The sequence below is a fragment of the Colletotrichum siamense genome, assembly GCF_013390195.1.
Source record: "Colletotrichum siamense strain Cg363 chromosome Unknown KSG_Cg363_contig04, whole genome shotgun sequence".
NCBI lineage: Eukaryota > Fungi > Ascomycota > Sordariomycetes > Glomerellales > Glomerellaceae > Colletotrichum > Colletotrichum siamense.
Window position 1 is genome coordinate 510,195 of NW_023501017.1, and position 25,234 is coordinate 535,428.

The 25,234-nt window shown below is 50.7% G+C and overlaps 7 protein-coding genes across 7 annotated transcripts; 3 read left to right on the forward strand and 4 right to left on the reverse strand.

Moving 5' to 3' along the window:
* Nucleotides 1-2,147: 2,147 nt before the first annotated feature.
* CGCS363_v006057 (uncharacterized protein) lies at nt 2,148-3,204 on the forward strand (the record flags this gene model as incomplete). The annotated part of the gene is made up of 2 exons (XM_036637906.1): nt 2,148-2,829; nt 2,879-3,204. 2 exons carry the CDS (start codon nt 2,148-2,150, stop codon nt 3,202-3,204), a joined length of 1,008 nt encoding a protein of 335 aa, XP_036496403.1.
* Nucleotides 3,205-3,765: 561 nt separating this feature from the next.
* CGCS363_v006058 (uncharacterized protein) lies at nt 3,766-4,294 on the reverse strand (the record flags this gene model as incomplete). The annotated part of the gene is made up of 2 exons (XM_036637907.1): nt 3,766-4,171; nt 4,230-4,294. The coding sequence occupies 2 exons, from the start codon at nt 4,292-4,294 to the stop codon at nt 3,766-3,768; spliced, it is 471 nt and encodes a 156-aa protein (XP_036496399.1).
* Nucleotides 4,295-4,408: 114 nt separating this feature from the next.
* CGCS363_v006059 (putative 3-hydroxyisobutyrate dehydrogenase) lies at nt 4,409-4,847 on the reverse strand (the record flags this gene model as incomplete). Its single annotated transcript, XM_036637908.1, has 2 exons — nt 4,409-4,740; nt 4,802-4,847. 2 exons carry the CDS (start codon nt 4,845-4,847, stop codon nt 4,409-4,411), a joined length of 378 nt encoding a protein of 125 aa, XP_036496397.1.
* Nucleotides 4,848-9,637: 4,790 nt separating this feature from the next.
* Nucleotides 9,638-10,543, reverse strand: CGCS363_v006060 (uncharacterized protein; the record flags this gene model as incomplete). Its single annotated transcript, XM_036637909.1, has 1 exon — nt 9,638-10,543. One exon carries the CDS (start codon nt 10,541-10,543, stop codon nt 9,638-9,640), a length of 906 nt encoding a protein of 301 aa, XP_036496967.1.
* An 861-nt stretch (nt 10,544-11,404) lies between these two features.
* On the forward strand, nt 11,405-12,325 carry CGCS363_v006061 (uncharacterized protein; the record flags this gene model as incomplete). The annotated part of the gene is made up of 1 exon (XM_036637910.1): nt 11,405-12,325. One exon carries the CDS (start codon nt 11,405-11,407, stop codon nt 12,323-12,325), a length of 921 nt encoding a protein of 306 aa, XP_036496968.1.
* A 4,540-nt stretch (nt 12,326-16,865) lies between these two features.
* Nucleotides 16,866-17,667, forward strand: CGCS363_v006062 (uncharacterized protein; the record flags this gene model as incomplete). Its single annotated transcript, XM_036637911.1, has 3 exons — nt 16,866-17,083; nt 17,169-17,245; nt 17,393-17,667. The coding sequence occupies 3 exons, from the start codon at nt 16,866-16,868 to the stop codon at nt 17,665-17,667; spliced, it is 570 nt and encodes a 189-aa protein (XP_036496960.1).
* A 1,104-nt stretch (nt 17,668-18,771) lies between these two features.
* Nucleotides 18,772-19,683, reverse strand: ycjY (Uncharacterized protein; the record flags this gene model as incomplete). Its single annotated transcript, XM_036637912.1, has 1 exon — nt 18,772-19,683. One exon carries the CDS (start codon nt 19,681-19,683, stop codon nt 18,772-18,774), a length of 912 nt encoding a protein of 303 aa, XP_036496966.1.
* Nucleotides 19,684-25,234: the final 5,551 nt, after the last annotated feature.

Sequence of the window (25,234 nt, forward strand, 5' to 3'; positions counted from 1 at the left end):
CCACACCCGCCACCTAGGCTGCCGCATAAAGCCCTACCGGCAAGACTTGCTCGACACCGGTTCGGAAGCAGCCCATCCCCCGGCCCAGTTCGTTCCATGAGCGACGCGGCCATCCCAAGCGACGTGTGGAGCCTAGGCCACCCCGGGCCAAGGCCGTATTTGTGTTACTGAGCGTTCGTGGCCCGGGCCGAAAGTTTCGTATTCTACGGCTGAGAGGACGGCGCTGCCAGGCCGACCCATGGAGGAAGACCCCGATCCGGTAACTCATCGGGGTTGTCTCATGTGGTCGGACGGTTATATATCCAATTTCCACTATTCCGCGGGCGCTGAATACCTGTGGAGGAGTCATCGGATTACTACTTTGTTTCAAGGCCTTCTAATTGACCCCGACCAGTCTATAATGATCTTCGTGTAGTTCGTCGCAGAGGTCTAGTTGGTGCCCACAGAAGTGTGACTGGCCACGTCTACGATGACACGTTCGGTAAAGGGCTGTTTGAATCGGTATCTACTGAAACCTTTTTGTTCGTCGCGATACCTGACAGCCTACATCTTCGGACGATTCGTGGAAAGCGGCTGAATTTCACCATCAGAAAAGGTTTTGATCAACGGCTTCTTCTCCACAGGTCAGTCAAATGGGATTATAAACAAATTATTGGATTTCGCCCCTCGAAAAAGTATGGGGCCGTCACAATGTAACGCAAAATGGTTGTCTGGTGGTGGTCCTCGTCCTTCATGCACAACACAATCGACGTCGGTCTTCGCGATGCCCTCACAAGGCCACTTTTCCAAGACTGCCATGAGCAAACGCAAAGGATCAAACCCGCAGCAAGGGGGCCATCGAGCGAAATTTGAAGGATAATTATTTGATCATGAAACCTTCCCGATCGCTTCTTCAAACGCAGCACTTTCCAACTTGTTCCAACAAACCCTGCCCCAATCTCTTCATTGCGTGCATGTTGGTCACACAACTTGAGGTCGATTCTTGTTGGTTCTGGACACTCACAAAGGCAAAATCCCGTATTATGCTGTGGTGGTGTGCTGTCGGCACAAAGGCACCCTACTCGTAAGTTCGGATTCCCCGTCAGCACCGCCGTCAGCAGCCTTTCCCGTTGGGCGACCCGTCCCATTTGCGGTGATGACAAACTCTCTCGTATTTTTAGAGCTTGCACCGCAAACCAGGCTGGGCTTATCTCAGATACTTCAGCTGAGCAGCCAAGTCCTCCGCAGGCGATCCTACAAAGTGCAGACTGCAAGAGCAAAGCCCCCGCCACCCAACAAACACCTCGAACCAACAACCCTGGCTCCAACAGCATGATAGCCGGCAGAACACCCACCCGCCCGCAAAGAATATTGTTTGCTCTTCGGTCTTGTTCCAAGACCATTAATGAACTCATTCCACGTCAAGGTCTCACAATGGCACCCTTTAATCAAGCCGGCCCCCTCGTGATGATCTGTCTCAGTCCCCTCCACGCGGCTTGGGTGCAATCCCACACACACCCTTATTCAATGAAAATGCATCCTTGAATGGCAAACACTGTGAGACCAATTCCCAAACGCCCAAGAAATCCCGCCGCTGTGGTTTTGGGAGCTCATGCAATGCCCTTCATCTTACCGGATTCCGCAGCCCGCATACTCGAAGTCTTGGCCAACGCCAGTCTCCATCTTGATGATGCCAAGTAGTGAGCCTGTGTCTCCACATGCTCGTCAAAAAGCCTACCCCCAAGAGCCCCCAAAAAGAGGCTGTGAACCCCCACAAGCGCAATATTGGCACATCCTTCGCCCTGCGGCAACAGCGACAGCCTTATCCGTCTGCCTGCAGACCGTCTGACGAGCTTTCTCTTGTGCTGGGCCAAGTACCACCACCCCATCGAAGATCAAAGTCGCCGAATGATGCCCCCGGGCAAGCCAAGCTGATCGGGCTAGGGTGGCTTGGTTCGCATTCCAACCTGTGGGCCCTCTCTCAATTACGCTTATATACATCTCAGACGGGATGTCTTGACTAACAATCAAGTACGCGTGCCAGCTTTTCCCAAGTCAGGGTTTGAAATTGATCTCATATCTTTCTTCTTCTGCACACCAACAGAACCAAAGAAGGGGAGCGCCTGCTTCCGGCATACATCTATCGAGGACCGCACTACACCATCGGCATGGCGCACAGCGGCGACTTGAGCTGTCCCAGAGGAGGAAAGTTCTACGTCTGCACCGGCAGCGCGAAAGAGTTTCTCGGCTGTTGTACTTCGAATCCATGCGCCAACGGCGGAGAGTGCCCGGCCGATGACAGGAAGGTGTCGTCGTTCAGTCTCGACGTCTACCCGAATATCCAGGCGCAAAGCTGTGACGATCCGAGACCCGCGAAAGAGATCTGGTGGACCTGCAAAAACGAACACACAAACACGTTCCCGTTCATCGGATGTTGCGCGACGAATCCATGCAACGAGACGGACGGGTTATGCCCGATAGACAACCTCATCCCGGCCACATTGAGTAAAGACGCCAGCGCGAGAGCATTCTTCGTGTCCAGCGAGGATGCGTCACCAACCCCTTCAGCATCCGCGTCTGCAACTTCAACGCCGGACAGTGGGTCAGGAGGTGGTCTCGCCACGGGAGCCATTGTAGGTATCGCGATTGGAGCTGCCGTTGCCGTCGGCGTTATCATTGCCATCGTCTGGCGATGCGGCTGGCACGCTCGGAAGCGCAACGAAAGGCGCGAGCCGAACTGGGAGCCTGCGTCTCCCGGCCGTCATCCCGAGATGGGCTTCGCCTCATCGCCACACAGCCCTTCACCCTATGATCCATCACGCAGCCCCCGTCCGTATGACCCGGCCCGATGTAAGCCTCTCATCACCTTCTTCCGAAGGATCATGACTGACCATCCAAGCATCCTTCGCCACGACTACCGTCCAGGGATCCTACGCCTCGACCTCGCCGCCACACTCGCCGTATTACGGCTTGAAGCATGCCTCACCCGTGATCGATAACCAGCGCATGTCGACGTATGCAGACAGCAACGTCAGCTCGATGACTAGCCATACCCCACATGCAAGGCACCTTAATCCTTCAGCTGTCGGTGTGCCCGAGCTGCATACAGTCAGCGAGTTAGACGGCGTTGAGCATTGCCCTCCGGTGATACCACCGCCGCCACCACAGGAGCCAAAGGCCCCTTTGGCAGAACTTGGGGATGGAACGCCTACGAGTAAGAAGTAATGATAATGTCGGATTGTTAGAAAAAGGCTAGAGTTCTTAGGAAGCGGGGAGTTCCGGTCATAATCACTATTCTTTCTATGTTTGTACATGCTCGAGGGTGAGTTCATGGGTCATCGTCATCCTCAGCTTACATGTATATAACTGGCCATGATTGTATGCACGCTGCATGTCATGGTCTTTCAATTAAAATTCCCACGCGTAATCTTTTGTCAAGTCAGGTTGCCGACTGGTTTGGCTGAATTTCAAAATTCCCGCGGCCAATCACTTAGGTTACCTTACATTCTATCACGTTTCAGAGCATTTCGACACATAAGATAGCTTGATAATACTTCCGCATTGTAGCAACTTGCACTATCTGAAGACATCATGCGCCAAGGGTCGATGGTCTGCAACATGATCATGCGATGCGGTACTTGAATGACTGTGAGTGACGACAACCAAAATTGCGGTTTGCCTCCTTGCAAATACGTCTCATCTAACCTGAAACCTGTAAATCCAAAAGACCGCACTGGGCTTTGAGCACGCATAATTTTGCCCGACTGATGGATCTGTAGGGAATTTCTACATAGAACCATCCCTCTTTTTGACTTGGTCCGTCTCAAAAGAGAGTCCCGCATCCTTTCTGATAACTCCGTAAATCGCTGAAGCATCGACTTGTCGGTTTGCCGCATCGGCATATTCCACCGCTTGTTCCAGCTGCTGCAGAATGAGAGACAGCAGTTTAGGCTGTGTACCGCTCTTCAGAGCCTGCCTTCCGGCTGCTACTCCGTTAGTAGCGGGGGACCATGGCCGCTCGCCCCGAGGAGGCATGTAAGCACCGGACGTCAGTCGGTTCGAAACCATCAACCCGACCGGACCAATCTGCTCTTGGAGCAAAGCCTCCACGGTTTTGATTCCCAGCCCAGCCTTTTCACCGAGAGTATGAGCGACACCCACCACCTCTACCATGCCCATTGACAAAGTGTTTCTACATAGTGAGGTCAGTAAGGAGGGAGCTTTTTCCGCCAAAGACTTGATGCACTTACGCTACAGCTTCCAAGTAGCTCGCTTGGCGAACGTCGTCGCCTGTCGGAACAATGCCCTTTCCCATTACACCGGTGATATAAGGACGTACGGCCTCAATGGAACTCTCCTTTCCAGCCAATATCCACAAAAGTTGTGCTTTCGCAGCTATAGGACTGGCTCCAACGACTGGGGCCGCGACTTAGTCGGCGCCTTTCTCCTGCAGTCTTGATTTGGCCGTCGCCGACGAGGAAGGTTGGATGGTCGAGGTGTCAACAATTATCTTATTATTCAGTTGGCCAACCTCCAGAATCTTGTCCAGCACAGATTCAACCGCAGAATCATCAGCCAAGGACATGAATACAATGTCAGAGTTGGACACTAAGTCAGGGATGGTTGATGGAGTGCCCCCTAGTTGCTTAAGAGGGTCACCACGGGACTCAGTGCGATTATAGAAACGAAGACTTGGGCCCTGCTTCTTTGACAGATACTTCTGCAAGTTTGAGGCCATATGCAGGCCCATGGATCCCAGTCCTGGCCTTTGTCAGTACCTGCACCAAAATAAAATCTGCATGGCCAAGAACGGTGGGCTTACCTATCCATCCCAGTCTGGGAGCAAGAGAAACCTGTGAGGAAGACATGTTGAGTGTGCAGGATGAAATGCTTGAGAATTGTCTTGGAATAGCTTTTGGAGGTAGCACATTGCTTTACATACTTGATCAACAATACGGTCAAGTTCACGTCTAGATGGCGATCTGGAGAAACGGGATAGCTCCGAGCACCGATCTTCCGTTAAGGTTTCGCCGGCAACGGGATCGGAGATTACGGTTGCCTTCCGGCGGAGGTTGTACTTGAGTTGTAGATCCGATAGATGCGGATTCACTGAGAGTTTCGACCACTTCATCAATGCTTTTCTACGCCATGATGCTGTGAAATTATGGCGGTCCATCGGCACAGGGCGCGAAGCTAGTTTGCCTCATTGTCGACCGAGACCAAATCGGAACCTGCATGAAGCTTTGCACAACAGGGATGTCGTGACGGTCAATATAGTAGTTCAAGTGAATTACCATCCGAACAATTTTTGACGAGCGAACAGATATTATTGAACAAGGGCAAGTCTTCACAAGGATATGCCCTGATTTGGTGGTGGACGGGGGCCGACAGCGGCTAGAAGCAATTGCTGAGGTGTGGGCAACGTCACACACCACGCGAAAATAAAGTTCGAAGAATGCGAAACTCAATTAGAGAATTCCACCTTAGCTCAACCACTCAAGGAATCATGGGAATTGTGAATCTTGAAGCGTAAATCGAAGATACAGCAGCCAGGCTGAGTATCTCAGTTTCGAACTTTCGGTCGCCGTCAACAATTCAAGCCCGCCTTGCTAGCTCAATCGGTAGAGCGTGAGACTCTTAATCTCAAGGTTGCGGGTTCGACCCCCGCGTGAGGCTCAAATCCTCACCGCGATTGACTCAATCCAATCATTCGGGTTTATTTTTTCCTTTTTTCAATCAATTCTGGCTTTTCTGCTTGCGGTTCCTGACGAACGTCAATCAGTGCCTCTGTTTTATAGTCTAACCCAGTGTCGGTCAGAGTATGGGGTGGTATCAACTACATTCTTTGCTGCTATCTTAAGTTTTACTGTATCTTGCAGGCTAGAGGAGGTTGCTTATGAGTTAGCAGGGTTTCAGAAAGAGCTAGTGACCAGCTACTGGGTGATGCGTTTGTGTAGTGAGACAAAATCCGTTGTGCGTTTGGCATTGGGTAGTAAGTAGAGCGCCTTTCTTTCATTATCTCCCTAAGCCTACATATCACATGCCGTGGTCTGTCTGAGGCTAAACACAATCTAGGATCGAAGTGCTCCTCATGAAAGACACTGATGTTTTCTGGAACGCAGTCGAAAAGGGCGCCAATCGAATGCAAGCGCCATCGATGTGTCGGTCTCTGTGTCACATCCGAACCAACCCATTTCCATACGAAGCTTCCTTCAAGATACGATTCGATTCTTCAGGTGCGACAGAGAGGTCGCGATACGACATATAAGAAGCGTCCGTGAACATACACAGATGATCACATCGTAGCGGAGTCATCGAACGTAACCAACATAGCAGCGTGAGATATTCTCGTCAACATCATCCCCATCGTTTCCTCGAAGTCGCCCTGCTTCTCGAGAGCTAAAACAATGTCAGAATCCCAGATGTCATGCGACGAATACGGCGCCAACCTGGCTTTCCTTCGTTTCGGAATCTTCTCCCTTTTTCTGTACAGCGCTCTACTTGGCGCTACGTTCGGGTCAATTGTAGGCGTCGCGTCCTTCAACCATGAACGCAAGATCCCTTTGGGGCTCTTCATTGCGATTGTGGTTGGAATGGCCTTCTTGGTCTTCTGCGGTGGAATGGCGCGGTGGATACACATATCCATGGACTTGCCTTCAAGACGCAATCCTCACGACTACCCTGACGGCATAACGCATGGCTCGACGGAGTGGCGCAAACATGTGCTTCATTCTAGGCCAGATATGAAATTCGGCATTCGTTTTGGAGTCTGGTTGATCTGGATAATGCACAAGCTCCTTCACATGGGAGATGCGATTTTCGACTCCCCAGTGGGCCCTCAGAAAGAAGGTGATGTTGAGATGCTACGACCTAGGGGCAATAGGCTGGCCCATTCAGAACCGCACGGTAACACGAGAAACGGCAACTCGCCGCCTGGTCCTGAGCCAGCTATCAAACCAATTCCGAATCCAGCCCCTGTCCGAACCTCGACCCCAGCCTCTAAGCTGCAACCCGAGCCAACTCCCGTTTTTATCCCAAGGCCACTCACGAACATAGAGAAGGGCCGGAGAGCGCTTGAAACCGCTGCCAGAGTTGATGCAACCTATGGGCGCCACGAGTGTCTTCGGAGAGATCCTCATGACATAGATCTCAGATCGGGGCAAAAGCGTCCAGTACTAGACAATTCTACTGTTCGGAATGCGTCGAACCGTTGGTGGATTAGGAGCGAAGGCGAACCTGTCAAAGGCATGCCCCTTCGAGGTCCTCACATAGTTGCCAATGATCCTCACTCTGAGTGAACAGGAGCAGTTGGGCGACAGCTACCTGCTGTATAAACTGCAAGATGCACCTGAAAAGCTCATTGTCTTGCGGGACTCAAGTATGCTTCGTTCCATAGCGTCATGAACACGGGTTGGATGAATTAGGTTATAAGTAGCGACGCCTGCTTGTATTTCTTTCCACATAACGAAAAGAAATTGGTGCCTGCTTTTAACGAGGCTGTTTGCAATTTGGCTTGAAATACTTGAAAGTAGATACATCAATGTGAGCACAAAAGCCCCAACATAATGCCCAAGCCAACGTCCAATGACCCATGCATGCTAAAGCTTTGCGTGACTGACATCCCACTTTGTGCGCTTCGGGGAGTCTGGCCAATGTATGTCTGCGCTGTGATGTCGAAAAAGATTCTTTGAGTGAGCGAAATTCAGATGGCAACCTTAAGCGCTTTACTAGACGTGTGTTGCTAGAGTCCCAGCTGCAATGGAACCAAACACGACTCATGGAAGCAAACTCTTCGTCAAAAAACCAACGGACGGGGCTCCTTCGGAAGGTTTCCACAATCGGCGATACAGGAGGAACCCACGACCAGGGGGCATGCTACCCTACGACAAAATGCGATTCTAATGACGACATGTTGTTCAAGCACGGAAAAGACTCGGACAGTTCCGTTCTGGGCTTCCCCTCAACTCTCCCCCGGAGATGAGATGACAGCCGTTGGCTGCGTAGCTGAGAACAGGGTATGGAGGACAAGGCAGTCTTCCACGCACGAAGAAAGATATGCCGCGACAACATCTAATATTACCCCTTTTCTCAAAAGCAGGATTTGAGTATGCCGCCATCAGATCATCTGAACGCTCTGGCTAATCAAGCATAACTATTACCCGTACCAAGCTTCCATCACGCCGCAGCGTCGCAGCGCATTAGAGCGAGCGCATCACTCCCTCCCTCCTCTCGCTGCCCTTGCATTGGTGCCGCGTAACCGCGTCGACAGACCCTCAGCACTCGCTTATCCGACGCACGTCGACGAAAGCGGAACTCATCGAAGAGCCAGAATCGAACGTGTGAAACATGCCAAATTTCCTCTGCCTTGATTTCTGCATCTGCCAACACTGCACTGGCTCCAAAAATTATCGAGATCTGGTCGGACGAATTGCCGTGCAGGGCGATGAGGAGAGGGTGACAGGCCACGAGATCCTACTGGCGATAATCTCCTTGCGCAGTGGACCACCTCACAGAGCCCACCCTACAAGGTTACCTCCATGTTGACAACATGGGATTCTGTCCAGTGAAGTTTTCCTTTTCCATCAAAGAACTCCATCAATAAAGCTGGGCCGGGCGATGACATTGGCTAGAACTTGAGTAAATTGGAGCTGTGGGCTGTGATTCACGGCTAAAGTAAACCCGTGCCAACGGCCTCCGCGGGGTTCAGGGGCTACAATGTGGCCAAAAAGAAAGCACAATTCAGTCACACTACCAACAGTCCAACAATTAAGCAGCGCCGTAGAAGTGACTTCTACCGAGATCACTCTCGGTTTACCAACAGGCACTTAACGGTGACTAGCACGTCGTTGAGACGGTTGATCGTTTGGGTGTAACCGACCCGGGCGCGCCCACGTTGCAGTCGCAAGGCAGATCCAGGTCACCAACGGGTGCGACCTTGCGGTAATTTATCGTGGTTCTGACATGCTGCAGCGGGGAAGAGTTGCACCCAGACTCATAACTCCAGCACAAATTTCATATTGAGCACAAAATGATGGTGGACAGGTCGCTGGCGGCGCCGTGCGCTGCTACATGGGGGCTGAGATGAATGATCTGCCCGTCCGGCCCTAGCCCGAGAACTTAGAGCGTCGCAGTTCGCGGAGGATTTGGTCCTGTTCCTGGACCAGAAATAACAGCGCTGTTAAGAATTGCAACAGCTCAGAATCTTTCCGTGGTTACACGCTGTAGCTCCGTATATGTAGTCACGACAATTGATAGTTAGAAGGGAAGAAGGTGTATGCACACGTATACATGTCACTTACGATATCGAGTTATTCCCATAATTAGGCCATGCCTGTGTGATGTGATCTTTGTGCATTCAGCTTTGACCGCGTTCCATTGCGAGGAAAAACAGCAGTCTGCCCACGAACACGCCCCCACCAATATCTTCTCCATTATATGGGGGGCGTGTCAAAGTCCCACAGGCGGCTCCCCGTTTCAATCGAACGATCCAGACGTCGGAGGTTCTTCTGCTTACAGACTGGCATGCCTCACATCTTAAACGGCAATTCGATGTCCACAATGGCATTGGTCCTATAATGTCGTTGGTAACGGGAATCAATTTCAATTGGCGGCTCGAGGCCCTGTCTCTCACTTTCGACCGTGAGGCCGTTTGCGCCGCTCACTGATCGTCATTGCTAATCGTCGCAGTGCCTCCTCCTTCCGCCTCAGCCACGATCTTCGTCCTTACAACCTTGCCAGTCGTGTCCATGTAGATGTTGCTAAACGCCTCCAGGCCGGGGTATGGCGCATATACGTATTGCATCTCAAACTCCTTGACCTGCCCGTCAATCGAGATGGTCTTGTTGTGGCCGCTGAAGGTCATGTCGCGGCTGTAGTATCCGACAACGCGGCGTCCCGTCTCGTCGCCGTTGTTGTTCAGGTACACGTCGAACAGCGAACCGTTCTGCGCGAGCACGCGGTTCGTGTGTGTGCGACCGGAGAAGTCGTTGACTGAGTACAAGATGTTGTTCTCGATGCGGTAGGTCAGGTCGCGTTTTGCGACCGAGCTCGCGTCCGTCTCGACGGGGCTCGTGATGACGTCGGTGGTCTTGTTGACGATGTCACCGACCGTGTCGCCCAGCGTGGCGATGATCGGGTTGAGATCGATGCTCGTGAGGACGTCGTCGACCATCTTTACGACATTCTCCAGGCGGGCCTCGAGCTCGACCTTGGCAGACACGTTGTAGATGCCCAGCTTGACACGGTCGATACTCGCGTCGACGCCAGCCTGGAAGTGTAGAAGGTTGAGAACCTTTGCGTCAAGGTTCACCTTGGCCGTGATGTTCTTCACCTCGATGCTGATCTCGCCGACTGATACAGAGGCGTTGAGATACACGTCTGGAATGGGGTTGAGCGTGTCGATGCCGGTACTGGTGCTTTCCGTTTCGTACACGGCGGACTCATTGTCACCGCGGCGTTCGAGAGTGTAGCCGAAGTAGCCATCGCCCTTGGGGTCATCCTGAGCGAGGACGACAGTTGAAAGAGCGGCAAGCAAGGCGAATGCCCTGCTGATGAAGGGGCCCATGGCGAAGGTTTGATGAAGTCTCGTAAGGAACGAATGAACGGCACAGCAGGCCGATGAAGATTTTGAGACGACAGGAAGAAAGGCCGCAGACGAGCAAGGTCTACTGCTCACATGGACGCGGGGAATACTGGATAGATGTATGGTCTATTGACGCATGTGGGAGGGGATGCGAGGCCCAGATGTGATGACGAGGGAATTCTCCCAACGCCGGCAGGTATCACACCCACACCACTTCAATACAAATCCATGCTAAGATCATGGGTAAGTCTCCCCATTTCCAAAGCCCACACTTAGTCGGTTATCCTCTCGGAAGCCTCCTCCGCACGCGAAGCCCACGTTCAAGCGAATCACCCGACTGGTTCATCCCACGGCGTAAGGCCCAGACCGTCGACGCGGCATCGATATCCCATGCATAATGGTCGGCAATTTCACTTTACCTTGGAAACTTGGAAGTGATTCCAAGGAAAACATGCAGCCCATCGGCCCGGGGGCTTGCAGCATGTCTCGGCATGAGATGACTAGCCACGCTTTGGAAAGGGGGGCGGCGGGGGGCCAGCTGCCAGCACCGCCTTTTCGGAACCGTTGTCATTATCCGCCCTAGATATGGAACCGCATTAGACCAGTCCCGCTTCGGGTGTGGATGCGTGACTGCTCCGCGATGGACAGGGGACGCCGATGAGGTAAATTGACAACCTTGATTTCGCTGAAGGACGATGCCGCCTTATATCCCCCGGCGGCCCTGTGGCCGTGACTGGAGTATCCCACAGCTCACCAGCGTCAAGCCGTTCCTCGTCTCTCCCCATCTGGTGTTGTCGTCGTTCCTTCATTCACTCCTTCACACAAGCACGCACCTCAATCAAGATGAGGTACTCCATTCTTTCATTCCTTCTCGCGGTCCTCGTCTCGCTCGCGGTGGCACAAACTCCTACCGCGACGGACACTGCCGAGACAACCACGGCAGCCGACCAACAGTCCTCGACACCACAAGCAAGCGGCTCTGCGACCACCCCAACCTCGACAGCTGCGCAAGGAACCAGAACAAACGGTAGCGGCGGGGGTGGAACGACCACGGCCCCGTCCAGCACACCTCCTGCGGATGTCTACCTCAAGGTCCCTGAGCTCTCCGTCGGGCGCATCGAGCTCGACGTCGACAACCTCAACGCCGAGATCAATCTCGCTGCAGAGGTTGCCAAGCTTGTAACTATCAATGCTGGCGTGCAGGTCGGCATCGAGAAGGTCAACATCACCATTGCTGACGTTTCAGCGGAGCTCGAGCTTGTCATCCGCCTCGGTAATCTTGTCGACATTGTCAACCGTACCTTGGCATCCCTCGACCTGAACCCGCTCCTGATCAACCTCCTCGACACAGTGGGAGATGTCGTCGACGATGTCATCGGCGCCGTGGATGGTCTTCTCGGATCCATCGTCAACGGCGACACCAAGATCAACTTCCTCATCGACAACCTCGGCAACATTGTGCAAGAAGTCACCAACGCTGGTAGTAGCGCTCTTAGCAGCATCATTGGCAACTACCAGCAGAACATGACTTTCACTGGATCTCAGACGGACCTCGGCAATGGCTTGGTTCAAAAGGTCTACGAGTATGCTCCGCTAAGCTCGTTAGTCAATATCGTCTTCAACACGCTCGGCCAAGTTGTCCGAGCTACGGTTGTGAAGGGTGGATCAACAGGAACTTCGACTACTTCGGGCACTACGGCGGCAGCCACATCTGCTGCAACAAGTGCTGCACCTGTCACGACGACAGCGGCGGCTAGCACGTAGGCCTGATATTTTAGCAATAATACGTTTAGAGACATACAGTTTCTTACACTCAAATAATGCTGTGATTCTGATCAACGATGTCTGTCTTCGTAGCTATCAAAGCCGGTCTTTGCCGCTGCCAATCACGTCTATAACTGTGTCGCTTCAGAGTCCCATCGCCGGTCTTCCCCTCTGCTGTCAGGCAATGAGCTTTGTCATTCTGGCGGAGATGTTCCGCGAGGCAGCGGAGCTCAACCTTTGTAGCTACGATTCTGCTACTAATCTTTAGTATCCGCATCATACTCGCTATCATCTACCATGAATGTTCAATGTTTCAGCTAAAGGGAACCCTGACTTGCTATTTCTTCTTTGGGGATGAGACGAACTGGCAAGATCTGCATTTGATTGATCAATGAGGGTTCCTGCGGGAGCGGATGACAATTTGTGTTCTTGCTATTTTCCAAACTTCCAAGGAGTGAATTATTTGAGGGCAACCAAAGTAAATGGTCGTAGGGCTTTTTCATTCGCTGGGATCTCGAAACTGTTTGAATACACCTAGACTTTAGATTTGATTAAGGGCTTACACGTTCCCCACTGAGAGCAAGTCTATACATGTGCATAACTCAGATGTCACCACTTTGAGCCACTACCCTCAAGGTTGTGAGAGTGCAAAGCGTGACTCGTCACCCCCGGGTAAGGCCTCGAAAAACCTTTCTTGGAAACATCTGGTCAGATTTCGTAACTCCGAAACATTCCACTGATATACGCTGTTGTACATTAAAGTATTCCCTAGACTTGCGACTGCATTGTCATTGTTTCCATTTCTAACACTCCAAATACTCACCCAACTTTCATGCACAAAACCAAGACATCTACTCCGTCACTTCTTTTCTACCAAAATCGCCAGGCCATCGTTTGCACAAGAACACAACTCGGAAGCTTGGATCATTACAGAATGGAAGTTCTTAAGCCTGTCGCCAGCAGCAAGCTGGCCATCTGGGACTTGCCTATCGAGATTCTTCAGGACATCTCATGCTCACTGGCATCCAAAGATCACCTTCAATGGGCATTGGTGTCGCGATGGTTTAGCTCCGTTCTTTGTCAGCGCCTGGTGCCAAATGCCGTGGCCCGAGATGAAGGTTACGCATTCATCTGGGCCTCTGTCACTGGACATCTCGAAATGATGACACAGTGTATCGATCTTGGCATGAGCCCCAGACTGTCGGTTTCGTTCATATCGGCCAAAGAATGCTATGAACAACTTCCGATAGTGGGTGCCAGCTTGCTTTCAGGCGACGCTGACGCCGCGCAGTTGTTGATGTCAAGAGGAGCCAAGCTCAGCGACTTGCCTCTGAAGGGGCCGTCTAAACGTCGGAATCCTTTATATTTCGTCCGTCATACAGCAACACTCCGCCTTTTGCTACAGAAGAGCACTCGACGATACACAAATCCCTGCGACAGCGACAGCCTATTCAAAGATATGATCAAAAACTCAGTTCCTGACGAGGTGTTTTCCCTCGCTCTTGAGAATTCTGTCTTTCCACTCAACCCCAGGATTGTCTGTGAAGCTATCAGCTGCGGCCGAATATCCCTCGTCGAGAAGTTATTTCTCACGGTGCCAAGGCTGTCAACCTCTGATGATGAAGGTCGACTTTTTGATGGGTCAACTGCGCTGTGGTACATCTACGGCGCATTGGAAATGGTGTCATCTGCAGATGATATTCATCGTATGTTGCAGTTCATCAACGAAGCTACCGGTGCGCTTCCCCCAAGGGGCTTCAATCCTGTTATGAAGCATATCCTACGGGCTGCAATGACACATACCTTGGTCAATAAGGAGAGCCTCGTCTGGCTCATGAGCAACGGGCTCGTAAACCTTTCTTCCAAGGAGGATCGAAGAGTCTTTCATGAAGCGGTTCATGAGATAGCATACCACCTGCGATGGCGAAATTCGTTCACTATGAACGAAAAGATGAAGGTCCTTCTCGAATACGACAGTACCATTGCTCTATACTTACCCATAGGTAACGCATCCTACATGGGTAACATCACCTACCCTTGCTTTCTTGACGCCCTCGAAGGCAAGATTCTAGCTGGCGAGATGGCCCCGGAGGTTTGCATGACAGCTAGTCAGCTGCTGGCTAAGCTGCTCGGATGTGGTACTGGTGAGGGAACTTTGCACCGCACCGCCAACGTCGTGGAGAAATTAGTGTCCCTCGGCGCTTCAGGATCAGTATTTGTCATGGAGCATAGATCTTGGCGCCGAACTGTGTACCTCACACCGTTGATCTTTGCCTGCAGGATTACCTTAGATCCTCAACATGGTCGAAGATGTATCATGCCTCGAAGTGAAGCATATGATATGTCAACTGGTTCTGACAAGGAAATCACGACTTATGGCGGGTATCTAAGTCTTCGGCGGGCGGGTATTGTACAGATCATTCGAGCTTTACTACCTGGTGGTGGTATTTTAGCTATGGATGCAGATGGCTTTACCGGACTAGACCACGTTAAGTTGAGCGGCATTTGTAGCGATATACCAGAGCTTCTTACAGCTGCCGAACGCGAAGCTAAGCATTTCAATTTTTAAGGGGGATAGTTTAGGCTGCCGCGGGGATAAGACCGACGATGCAGTAAGAACAATAAACGTAACAGGGATGTTGGTTTTTTGTCCAGGCGGATAACTACTTACATGAGGTCTGATAGTCTATTTTGCTAACACAATTTTATTCTTACTGTCGTCCGTGTCGTCCCTGTGGTTTCTGCTTTTCTTATCTTGATTCCTTTCCCCGTCCCTATTGTTGTTGTCGTTGTCGTCGTCGTCCCTATCGTCGTCTACGCCCACCCCCCGCCCTGATAGCAGGACTCTAAGCAAAATAGGCCAGGGCAAGACAAAACCAGTTGATTTCAAATACACATTCTTTCAGAGAGATATAATCCTGATAATTAGCCACTCGGAAATTGAGACATATAGCTCAAATGATCAATGGCGGCAAACGTTTTCGTACGGGTTGAATCCTTCGTGCGGGCCCTCCAGTGTTGACCAGCTGCTAAGTTCTCTTCGTGCCAAGAATTCTAATATTCTCAAGTCTCTTGGTTTTCCTTCGAGCTGGTCTGCCAGGTGTTGGAGATCTCTGCTAATTGCCTCCTGCAGGGCCAAATCTCGCTTTTGAAAATCCCACCGGGCTTTTCGAGCACGCTCGAGCTGAGCAATACCCCCTGCCATGGCCATCGCAACAAAAACAATGGCAACTACAGTGTTTGATGCGTAGATTGGGAATTGACGCTGTGGCGAGTCCTTCTGAGTGAATGAGGCGTCATCGTATCTTGAACGAGCTGTGGTACTGTATGAAGGGCGAGGTGCTTGCTGAGTCCGCTGTCCGGACTCACTCCAACCCAGTCCATACTTTTCATAGAGCAATCGCTTCTTTGGATCACTGAGTATCTTATGTGCCTCAATCACAAGGCGGTAGCGTTCAGTCATAGTTGCGTGCGAAACACTGACCACGCGGGGTTTGTTCAGAGTACGAAGATCGGGGTGATATAGCTTCACGAGCCGGTAGAAGTGCTTTTTGGTGTAAGGAACCCCCGGTTGCGCGCCCAGAATCTCATGGGGTGATGGAAAGGGGGTCCGAGGCCATGGAGCCTCGTCACTGAGCTGATGAGGAGACTTTCGAGGCTTATGCCTGTCCGAGTGCAGGTATCGTCGGTGTGCTTTGAGTAGAGATTGCGGCGCAGCGCCCCATTTAATGATGAGAGCCATGGAAAAACGTCGAAGATTAAAAGTTCTTAGATCGAATTGACTCTGGGGCTTCGGAGTTATGTTTATGGATAGTAGGAGATCGATCTAGCTGATGGAAGGATCGAGACACAGCGGATGAAGACGGTGATTGAGGCCCTATATGACTTGAACTCTCTACCTTGATGTACGAGGCGATTCAAAATAAACGTCGAGTCGCAGCGATTGCGGGGTCAACTTGCGCATACCTGCTCGGAAGCTGAGCCAAACGAGAGGTGCGCATGACTGCTGCATGATGCTGCCAAGACGTGGACGTTCATAAAGCTTGGAATCTGAAGTACCAAGCTCCATCATAAATTACAATGAAACATCATGTACTTGGGCCATAGGCTAAGTAACATACACCGCGTGCAATCTGCTTGATGCAATGATAACCTGTGCTGTAGTGTAAAGTAGCCATTGCACTCTTAGTCTTGACCAAGATATCTGGATATTCGGGGCACTCGCTCCTGCTAACTAGAAATGGAGAAAAATCTCCACTCAATGTGTGATTTACTTCCCCATTCGACGAAGCCAGTAATCGTGTCCAAGTTCATTCGCGCAGGGCGATGCAGAAGGTATCGCGCCGCCGCATTCCCGTGACCCCTGCGGCAGTATGAGCAAGTTTCGGTCTCGGAACCTCCACCCAGATACGAACAGTCAAGGCAGCTACCAACCGCGATTAACGCATCATTTTTATGATGTATCATACGTTCAGACACAATAAAAGGTCAAGATTGTCCATGCATACCCGTCACATTGCTGACATTGCAGCTTGTGAAAATGGCAGCCAAGATAACCGACAGGTTCACCTTCGTACCTGAGTTTTGCCTCTGTGCAACTGCTATCAGTCTCTTTTTGGTGATATCCTTCAGAAACTATCGACTGAAACTATGGGAAAAGGGGGGCGCCGAGGGTTGGAATTCCAGCCCAAGCCAGCCGGTCCGCTGTGATCCGAACTGCAATCAGCCCCCTAAAGTTCCGCTGGTCTGGTCGCAGGAGTATGTGATTTCTTTTTCTCACGCGTCCTCATCGTTCTACAATGAAACTCAATGGTGATGCTGACTTTTTTCTTTTCTTCCCTAGGCTTGTCGACGCCACCCTCGCGGTTGCAATCTTATCTGCAATCCTTATGCTTGCTCGATTCACTATGGGCTTTTTCGGTCAATTCTCTCAAATCTTTTCATTATTATACGATGGTCTTCTCGCGTTCTTCTGGTTTCATAGCCTATCATCGCAGGCATCGCCAGACTTTTCGGATATGCAGCATCCGAGCCCTCTCCCGTGGTACTTGACTCGGCAATGCCCAGAGGACATGGCTACACCTTGTCGGGTCACCCAGGCCAGCTTTGTCATTTCGGCGGTCGCAACGCTATTCTATACTTCAAGATTCATAGGAACGATCGTGGAAGTAGCAAGGGCCTGGCGCAAAACCCATAGAGACGACTACCAGCTTATCACGGTGCAACTAGACGAGGAGGGAGGCATGGGCCGTGAGGAGGCGGCAGCAAGGGAGAGAGAGCGGTATTTGTATCGTGAAGCTCTTAGTCCGGTGCTTGCGTTTTTCCCTGAAGATGCCAGGTAGATAAGAGGGCTACGATGCGTCAAAACAATACCCCAGACGCAACATTTGTTGTCATGGAGGTAGTTGCGCAAGATATTGGGATGGGTAAGAAGGTGAAGAGACTGCGCAAAGAGATTAACTTTATTAAAGACGTTTTCTACCTTATGCTACCTCACCTAAACCTGAACTATCCCACAGACAATTAAGTGGCGTGTGCAGAAACATTCCAAAGCTTCTTAGGTCTATAAAGGTTAATGACTCACTATTTATTATGATATTTCGAGAGTTAGTAACTTTTGCTATCTATGTTAAGAAGAATACCTGAGATAAAACTATTGATGGCGATGGCAGGGATAATGATAACAGGTACAACGCCGACGACAGGGACAACGCCGACGTCAGGGATGATGACAACAACAGAGAAGAAGATGACGACAAGGACGACGATGACAATAGAGATAGAAAGGGGAGGTTATAGAGCACAGTAGTAATCAAACGACTTCTCAGGAGATTAACCACCTTTGGTCCACCGTTTTTAACATATTTATGTTGTGTAAAATTAGCTACTACCTCTAGTCCTAAGTAGTTCTCTCAGTAGATAGCGCTTTACAGTCTGTCGGTTTGACGATAAGATGTAAGGACGTAAAGTTGCGAGTTAAGCTTAGACGACTCCTTCGCCCCCTTCCACCGATACGATAACCAGGTTCCCCGCTACGGAGGGACACCCATATGAGTTCACAAGTCCGTGTCTGCATAAAGAGGGTAGCCGCGATCCATGATCGGTACACTTCTTCAACAGCGTCTCTTCGGGGGTATCTATTAATGAAGGCCACCTTGGCCTTGGGCAACCTCGTTGTCCCTGAAACATTGAGGCCAATTCATCAACGCAACCCTAACGTTCAGCGAGAAGTCTGCCGTCTCTTAGATTAGGAGCTATGAGACAGAAGAATTTGGACATGCCGTCGTCTAAGCTTTCATTACCATGTCATATGGACCAACATACATGAGGATACGGGCTGCTTCCTGTTTGGAAAGTACTCGTCCGCTGCCATTTCTTCACCAAAGAGCTGTCGCTATAGATTCTATTCATTCTGGCAACTACTTCTAACCCCATCCCGGGACTGCTTACATGCAAAGTGCCCTTGCAAAGAAGTCAACCAGCTTCGGTCCACTCTTTGACACATCCTGATACAACTCAACGTGGCCAGCCCGACCAATGACGAAAAGTTCCTTCGGCTCTTTGGCCCTTTGGAGAACCTGTTGACTATATGGGAACGTCATTGCCTCGTTTCCGGCAACCAACAGCAGAGGCCGCGGCGAGATCCATTCAATGTATTGAAATGAATCAAATGTGACGAGAAGCTCCATACTCCTCGTCACCATCTCATTGGTGCATCTGGGATTACTCCACCGATGATCATTGTAGTATGCCCTGATGTCCTCCCTCGGATGAGAAAATACGTCCAGGATGCTGTGAGTCACTGACGCCTTGCCTTCCATCTCATCGATCCGAGCCTTCGCGGCCTGCTCCAAGCCTTGGGACAGTTTCACAGCGTCGATTTGTCCGGTTGCTGGATCCTTCATGCCTTCTCGGGTCAAAGTGCCAAAGCACATTGTAGATACGCCGGCGACAGCCTGGATGCGCTGATCTGTTGCTGCGGCGCTGATTCCGTAGCCTGCAGAGGCGCAGACGCCTGCACAGCCAATTCGAGACGGGTCGACTACGTCGTTTCCGAGGGTTGAGAGATACGTGACGGCGGATTTGATGTCTTCGACACGTTGTGCGGGATCCTCTAAGCCTCGGGGTAAGCCCTCGCTTTCTCCCTGGTAGGCTGCATCAAAGGCGAGGGTGATGAACCCTTCAGAGGCAAGTGTTTTGGCGTACAGGCCAGAGGCTTGCTTTTTGACACCTGTACCCTGGTGACCAACAACAATTGCAGCATTCTTGCGGTCGGGAGCTGACGCGGGAGGAAAGAAAAGATTTGCAAAGATCTTCAGCCCGCGGCTGTCGTAGGTTACCTGGCGTGATGTTGCCATAACTCTCGTATGTTGAGCTGGCTGACGTCCATGATGCCCGTGATTGGCACTTGGGTGGCCTACGCCTTTTTATTTATCCTTAGATAACTATCGCAATGGTTTGAATAAGACAATTCCGAGATTAGTATTCACTCATAGAAGTTAGTAGTCGACCTCGGCTGAATCTTGGCAGTAGGGCGTAGGGCGTTCAGTAGCTAGGATTGCTGTACTATGAATCGCATCCAGGTGCCATTTTCTGGACTCCAATGCTCCAGTAGAGTCCAATATTTAGCGAAATTTGGCGAATCAGTTAATGCAAAGTTGCGGAGTTACCGGCCTCTCTGGACACCTTACTAAAACGGCTAGCTAGTACTGTTATGAGAGTCGAGCAAGGTTCATGGTTACCTCCGTTAACTCCGTGATATTGAGGTTACCGGATTTGTGGAGGACCCCGAACAGTTGAATGCTATTTTCAGTAAGCCTGTTATTAACATGGACTTCATCCGAATGAATCTGAAAGGTTTGTTGGCTTTTAACTATGGAAGCCTCGTGGTAGTGGTGATTGACATGAAAATAAGCGGGAAAAGCCTTTCCTGAAGCAGCAGCTCAGGACTGATCAGCATGGTGCTACAAGAGAGCGTCCCCCATTTTGATAGATTACAAGATGAGGAAATATGCCTTTTGGTTAAATCACGACTATGCACTAAGACCAAACCACATGGCAAGATTGAGAACCAGCGTCGCGATGATTTCAACGCACACCCAGTGGGCGACTTGCTTACGTCTTACGGGCCTAGGCCTTAACTCTATTAGCAGAGATTCTACCAGATATTGTTCTCTTTCCAGGTTTGAACGATCTGGGCACTATTTTTGACGGAAACAGTCTCCTGGACTGAGGTTGAAGCAGTCGCGTCCTTCCACAAGTTTACCTGCTTCAAACCTATTTGGTAAAGCAAGAGCCTCCGCAGCCCACTGTATTTTCGACACACAGTATCTAAAGTTCACCAACGTGGCGACACAAAATTCCCAAAGAAATTTAACGCGCAACGAAAGGTCCATGTTGCTGTATTCAAACCTTTATGGTGACTGACGTGGAATCTTCTATCTGGAGCTCGACAAGCATATTTCAGGCCGCTGAATCGTCTTCATCCTGTGTTCTTCATATGTGGCCCTCAGATATGTACGTTGACCTTTCCAGACGATTCAGAGTCCAGTATATGTTATGTTTTTTATCAAGTAAGATAAAAGGCTTAGGCTTCAGACAACGCTGTCTCAAGTTCTCGATGTATGAATGACTCGACGCACTCATCTTTTCACGCTATGTCAGACGTCACCTGTCTCAATTGCATGAAATATCAGATTTCGGAACACCAGACCTTATGGCTGTCTTGGTGATCATTCACATCCCCCCATAGAGCGGCATCTACTGTTGTTGTTAGTAGTATTCCTATGCATGGCTTACATTGGATCTAACACCAACAATTTCCAGCACCGTAATTAGAACCTATCGGGTTTCTCGCGTCGGGCCACCTTTTAGATCGCCGAATATCGCCAGTTTCTAAGAAAAAGGGTCCAAAATTCAGTTGTCCTTCAGCATGACCCATGGCCTTCACACCTTAAATGGGTTTGCCGAAAATCACATGCACTAGCAATGTTTCTCTACCTTCAGAAAGCATCGCCAAATCCCCTAGAAAAGGGGTCCAGATTCTAACCTCTTATCAGCATAGCCCGCAACCCCACTCACACCTTAAATGAGTCTTCCCGGCATCATCTGCACCCCGAATCTTTATCTTCTACGATCTGACACAGACATAAACGACCCGCCGTCGGCGACCCGGAAACAGCCGTCTCCTCTTGACAAGCGCAGTGGCCAGTAGTCTATGCCTATGGCCGCGAGCCACCAAGCACACTCGAAAGCAGCGGCAAAAACCGGAGTCCTACAAGAGCCCGAGCATAGATCCAGCATTGAAGAAAAGAGCATCCGATCGGTCGTGAGTCAAAGATCACTGACACGCCAAGGATGGGTAATGTACCTCAGCCCTATCGGTATGTATCACGTTTCATCCGGCCACGGGAGACGGGGTCTAGACAATCCCAATATCCTTTTAATCCTCGGAAACTGCAAAACCCCTTCCGAATCTCGAACTCGCCAAATCAAATTCCCATAAACCTTTTAAACAGGAAAGATATCAAAGCAGCACATGTCGGCAGTCAAGCTTTTGCGGGAACGGCGGGTCAAAGTACGTCCGCGCGGTGAGATGGGCAGCAGCACATGGCGAATATGCAGATAGGGCAATAAGCTTAACCTTTCATTCTCAAAGGCAGATTGTAGGAATGAACCAAACTCATTGAACAAAAAGACCCCTCAATTCGACCTTTGAATAAGCTCAAGCTCAAGCTGTGTCTAAGGGAGCTTGGGACAGACTTCGAACCCTTCGGCGATTTGACTTCGGCAACATTGATCCGTCAAAGGCTATCACCTTGACACCCGAGTTTAACGAGAGAAAGCTACGCCATAATCCATGACGATTTGATCTGCCCACCACCCCGATAACCTCAGAGTTCGTCTCGTCCCATTGCGAAATCCTTCCCCCGTCTACTTTCCCTCCCAGCTGCCTCGCCATGTCCAGATCCCCCCACCCATTTGCTTTGACAGCTGAGTAGATCGTCCGATTTGACTTCTGACACATTGTATCCCTTCCCATCCCTCACCATGTTCGGAGAAAAACAGGTGACAGCCCGAAAACCGCAGAGAGTCTCACCCCCCATTCATACACCCCCTCAACCCAACCGACGAATCGCATCCATTCCAGCCCGAAACATACACAAATACTGATTCGCCCGTGGCACGGAACCCGCACACTCACAACAACTGACAGAAAGCGAACACAGGCGAGACCCTCAGACGTTTTTTGGACACATAACGCTCAGTCTTTCTGCGACTGCGACTGGACCGCTCGCGCGCTCCGTACGCCGCATAACACAAGCGTCAAGCGTCAAGCGCCTACAACTCATTTTCGCCACGCCCTGGTTCTTCGTGAATGTCTCGCATACGCCCTCAACTCAGACGGGGCCCGGCACACAGCTACCTTTTCGCCAAGAGAATCACAACCTCTGAGGCCCCCGACGTTCGCCGCTTAGTCAGGAAGTCGTGAACGAGGTCTCCGTTTAGCTGTTTATCACGATTTGCCACCGTTTTGGACGGATTTCTCGTTTCACGAAGCGCCAGACGCCAGGAAGATGACTCTTTCTCGGTCACGCGCCAATATGGACATCTCTGCACCAAGATCCTGCCACATACGACCATACCCATCGGAGAACTCGGGATCCCGTCCGCTCTCCCCAAGATAAACTGATGAGGGCTGGAGTAGTAGTCGGGTCGGAGACGACCGGCGAATGCCCGGTGTTGTATGTTTTTTTGGTTTGCATATTTTGTTGAGCTTGATGATAAAGCAGTCTAATATCCTGCAAAATAGAATGCGGTATGCAGTTTGTATGTTTTGATCACAAATTCACAGCTGATTCTTGATTACCTCAAGAGCATGCTTGAATCCACCAATCTCGAACTCATCAACACCGAGCTCAGTCGCCGTGACAAACATATCCCCGAGACCTGCAAGCCAATCCTCCACTGATGCATTGAATCTCAGCTGCAAGAGAAACTCGGCCCCATTTGCTCCCCACAAGCCAACATAGTCTTCTTCAGAACAGCTAACAAACGCGGCGCGCTTTCCCGTCACTTCACCCCACGTTTTCACCACATCTGAATGTGTGCACCACTACGTCTGCACCGACGCATATTTTCCCGTATATTTCTTCAGGTGCGCCAAATCTGTCGGGCCCAAATGCCAGGCGTGGCCGTCATGTCTCCCCACGCCCGCACACCCGTCCCATGGCTGCACGGTAAATTCGACACATGGTCCCTGTTGGTCCCCGGCTACATCACCATGTCAACAATCACGCCGTTGTTATTCTCAACCTACGTCGTTGCTGTTTATAACCTCTTACGGTTTAAACATGGTCAACAAAAGGTTGGAGGAACAGAAGACCACAAAAAAACTCGTCATACGTCCCGAAAGGCCCGGAAGCTCTCTTCTGATCCTCTCTTCGGCACGCGCCTCGGCATCTTTGTGTGGGACGGGGTACATCCGCCCGTAAGACTGGGCGAGCTCAGCTTAGTGCTGAAGATGTGGTGCTCCAAAGCCTCGTTCGACACCACAGTCCGAGGGCGCGTGCCTCATTGACGGTGTACTCTACCGCGAAGAAAATTCCATCGCGGAGATTGTACTTCGGGTGTTCACTTCGTGAGAATTGGAAAGCTCAGGGGATTTTCCACAGGTGTAAATTGCAGTTGTTTTACTCAGATACTGACTGGTAGGCTGCCAATTACAGCTAAGTGTACGGGTTTCCATGATCCGAACTCGAACATTGAGTAGCCGATCACGGCCTCAAGCACAGGCCACGATTCGCATCGCCCGGACTTCCTGTAACCTACGTATCCTTGCTGAAGTATTGCGTGAAGAGATGCGCAAATATGTCCGGCCGATTGTAATGACCACCAAAGTCGTGCGTGTACTTGGCAACCACGGTTTCTGTTAGGTCGACCTCCGCGACCAGGAGCGTTTCGCCTGCTTCTGCTGGACCAGCAATGATCTCACCCATGGGATCTATGATGGTTGACAAACCATGCTTTCGTTCCTCGGCAATTAACTTCCTTTCATCATCTGGTGGCTGCCAAGCATCAATTGCGTCGTCTCCGATGACCGCGCAGGCGTTGATGACGAAGGCCTTCATTGTGTATGCAAGAGCTTTTGACGCAATCAATGTGCAATTGTAAAGAGACCATCCACCAGCGAAATGAGTCGGCCAGGACGCAACATGTACAGTTGGGCTGTCGGTCACCACAAGATTGTACGCAGCAAGTGGGTTGGAGTTCTCCCCGCAGATCAACGTTGAGAGACCGCCGAAGTCCGTCTGAATAGCTGCCTGAGATCCAGTTGTGCCAGGCATGTGCGGTAGCCGTTCCATGGTCGTGGGAACATATTTCTGATGTTTTAGTAAAATATCACCACTTGGTCCGAAGACCAGCTGTGTATTCCACATCGTTCCAGTAGTATTTTCTCGTTTCTCAGAGCACCCGATTACGGCATAGATGCCAGCTTTACGGCATGCTTCACCTATCAATTCGGTCTCGAGGCCAGGAACTGAAATCGCATTTTCGAAAAGCTTGAGGTGAAGTTTGTACGCCAAGTTGCTGTCGACAGGATGATAGGAGAACCAAGAAGGATATCCTGGTAAAAAGGCTTCAGGAAAGCCTAAGACAGTGACATTTTGTTTTCCAGCTCTGTCAATCCAATCGACAATGATGTCAGCCGTGCCGGCACGATCAAGGTAGGCGGGCTTGACCTGAGCGGCAGCAATTTTGATTTTCTGTAGGTTTGGCTCGGCGTGGATTTTCAAGGCATGCGCCACCGATAAAAACGCAAAAGTAAGGGCGAAGGCGTTTGCAATCATGTCGCTGAGAGAGAGACCTTTATGAAAGGGCTATTTTGGGGTACTAAAAAATGCTGGC